This window comes from Primulina tabacum, chromosome 3 (genome assembly GCF_025594145.1).
Source record: "Primulina tabacum isolate GXHZ01 chromosome 3, ASM2559414v2, whole genome shotgun sequence".
Lineage (NCBI taxonomy): Eukaryota > Viridiplantae > Streptophyta > Magnoliopsida > Lamiales > Gesneriaceae > Primulina > Primulina tabacum.
This window is the reverse complement of record NC_134552.1, coordinates 37,284,181-37,287,437: the sequence shown is the minus strand read 5'-3', so window position 1 is coordinate 37,287,437 and position 3,257 is coordinate 37,284,181. Positions and strand designations below refer to the sequence as shown.

General features: G+C 42.4%; 1 protein-coding gene across 1 annotated transcript; it reads left to right on the top strand.

The window, feature by feature from the left end:
• Positions 1–1,967: 1,967 nt before the first annotated feature.
• LOC142538690 (uncharacterized) lies at positions 1,968–3,003 on the top strand. Its single transcript, XM_075643992.1, has 3 exons — positions 1,968–2,099; positions 2,151–2,639; positions 2,875–3,003. Exons 1-3 carry the CDS (start codon positions 1,968–1,970, stop codon positions 3,001–3,003), a joined length of 750 nt encoding a protein of 249 aa, XP_075500107.1.
• Positions 3,004–3,257: the final 254 nt, after the last annotated feature.

Genomic DNA, 3,257 nt, shown 5'->3' with positions numbered 1-3,257 from the left:
GCAAGTGTGTGTTTCATGCTGCTTTGAAAGAGCTGAAGGATGAGCTTAGGTTGGTCCAGAAGGGTCCTAAGGTAAGCTAGGAAGGGTCGGTCCAAGGCTGGTCCAGGCCGGTAGAGCCTAAGGTCGATAAGTTGCATGTCTAGTGTACTAGGGTTTTGAAAACATCCTACGCAGAAAATTCCAGCTGATTTTGGTCTTGTTTTCATGGGTCATAGTGGAGGGTTGGCCACGGGTTGTAGTTCTTGGAGGCTAGCGAGTGATCGCGATTTCTAGCGTGCATGAAGCTTGGTCCGTGGGTATGGTAGGTCCCTTAGGGTCTGGTCTTGGTCCTAGGTGGATTTGTTCGTGGCTTGTGCGAGCTGGTGGAGCCTAGGGGTTCTTGTTTTCGAGTTGGTGAATTCAGGGTTCGATCGGGGAAGTAGCTGAATTTTTCAGCAACTTTGGTGCTTGTTTTCGTGAGTTTTAGTGGTCTGGAATTGATGGTTTAGGAGCTGGTCTAGTAAATTTAAGACATGGTTTGAGTTGGGAAAATTTTGATAATGTTTTGGGTTGATTCGGATTAAAACTGGGACTCCAGTCCATGTTTTTAAAACAATTCGGTTAATTTTTGTATCGGGCTCAAGTTTAAGTCTAGAAATGCTTAAAAATAAGTTTCGATATATTTTAAAGAGTTTGGTAAGCTTCGGGTCAAATTTTAGTGGTCCAGGGGTAAAATGGTCATTTTGGGTTTCTAGGGGCAAAATGACAATTTTGCACATGGGGTGAGATTTTTGGTTCTTGCAGCGCCCTGAGCACATTTTATCAGGTTTTAAATGTGTATGTATCATGATGACAATTTTTATGAATTTATGAAATTGTGCGTTGCATGTTTTGGTTTTAAGGAAAAATTTGCACATGTGTATGATTTTGATTAGTGATGATGTTTTGAATGATGAGAATTAGTTGTGGCTATCGAAGTATATGTAAATGCTTAAGAAGTATATGTAAATGCCGATGATGAGGCCTAGGCACAGTGGATGGGTAATCCTGTCACTCATGTCCGACAGCTGCCGGGTGCCGCGGTTCTATGTATGATGGATCCATCGTAAATGATGAATGATGTACGATAATCACCACTAATGAACTGAATTCACTATATGAACGATGAATGATGAATGATAAATGATGAATGATGAACGATGATTAATGATGAGTAATTTTGACATGTAATGATTTCATACGACACGTTTACATTACGTTTTTAATTTCATGAAAGGCATGTTGAGTATTGTATTTTTCACTGCTGTGTGCGATGTATATGTACTAGGCCTGTTGAGTCTTTAGACTCACTAGGCGTGTGTGATGCAGGTGAACTTAATATCGATGGGACTTGACGTGCCGAACTCTGAGCAGACAGGCCTGGTGGGGTGACACGACTTGAGGACCATATGTTTTCCGCATTATGATTTATGAGATTTGAGAGGATATGAACATTTTATTTGCTGGTTCTGATATGCTGATGATTTTAGGAATTTTACTCGTTTATGTTTACGTATATCTTTGGATGAGTCTGACCATCTTAAACTGCACTATTTTTACTGTCAAATATTTAAGTTTATTTTTAAATGTTATATTTTTCAGTAGAGCGCATGCATGCAAAACATATAATGTTATTTCGAAAATGTGAGCTTTACAAAAAGACAATTTCCGCAATTTTAATTCAGTAGACGTTACAGTTGGTATTAGAGCAAGGGTCTTGTATAGGGTTGTGCCGTCGCCAGCTGCTGCCACAAAGTCTTCAACCCTGAAGTCTGTAAGCTTTTATGCTTTAAATGATTTACTGTTATCACCTGCATGTTTACATGATTTACGCTTTACGATGATTTTTTGTGCATGTTTAACTACTTTTACGATTTAAGGATTTATTATTTTAAAAAGCTAGATTAATTGCATGATGGGTTACGTTTATAATTGGACTGTATTAAGATATGCCTCCCAGACATTCTCCCAGTACCGACAGGCAGGATGATATTCCTAAGGGAGACAGGGCCACTCCACCACCACCACCAGGGGATCCAGCTACCCAATTACTTGAGGGGATAGCGAGGCTTATGGAGCAGGCCCAGCTGGCCCAATAGGCACCCTGACAGCAGACATATGTTTATGAGCAGTTCCGTCGGCTTAACCCGAAGGAGTTCGGGGGTACCACTGATCCATTTGTGGCAGAGGGATGGATTAGGTCTCTGGAGTTGAATTTTGAGTACCTACAGATAAGAGATGGGGACCGGGCCAGGTGCGCCATTTATATGCTGAGGGATGACGCGTCCCTTTCGTGGGAGGGAGCTGCACATGCAGTGGATGTGGCTACTCTCACTTGGGCCAGATTTAAAGAGATGTTTTTTGGGAAGTATTTTCCAGCTGAAGTCAGGGGCCGCTTGACGAGGGAGTTCATGAGTCTCCTCCAGGGGGACTTATCTATGGAAGAGTTAATCCGCAAGTTCGACAGGGGCTTCCATTTTGTGGCCATGATAGCGAGAGATGTCGCTCAGAAGCTGAGGCATTTCTTAGACGGACTGAGACCTACCCTTCGCCGGGAAGTCATGATGATGAGGCTAGAAGGTTATGATGAGGCCACCGCCTGTGCTTTTCAGGCGGAGCAGGCATAGACTTTGGGATGTAGAGAAAGCGGCATTAGACTCAGTCAAGCTCCAGCCTCAACAACAGTTCTTAGGGCCACCAAGACAGCGGGGCAGCAGAAGCCCAAGGGTCAGTTTAGGATACCCCAGCAGCAGAGACCCGCCTAAGCCAGATGACAAACATCCATTCCCGCAATGCAAAAAGTTTCACATTGGCAAGTGCTTATGGGGAACCTATAGGTGCTTCGTTTGTGGACAGGAGGGCCACAAAGCTGTGGATTGCCCTAAGAACAAGGGCCCAACTACTGGCCAAAGTTATGTGATGCATGCCGAGGAGGCCGAGGCAGGGCCCAAAACGTTGTTGATTACTGACAACCCTTATGCTTAAGATTTTAGTTTAACGCTTGACTGCATGGGTTATATGTTTGTTACGGGAACTTATTTGGGGGTTTGATAAAATAGAAATAATTAGGATGCATGTTCTACCTAGTTGGGATTAAGAATTTAATTGTAATATTCAAGAAATTTTAGGGATCCAATTGTAATAACCAATAAATTGAGGACTTGAATGCTAAAAATCGTTATTTTTGGGACAATTTTAGAAACTTCTGAAATTTTGAGGATTTAATTATGACTCTTTGA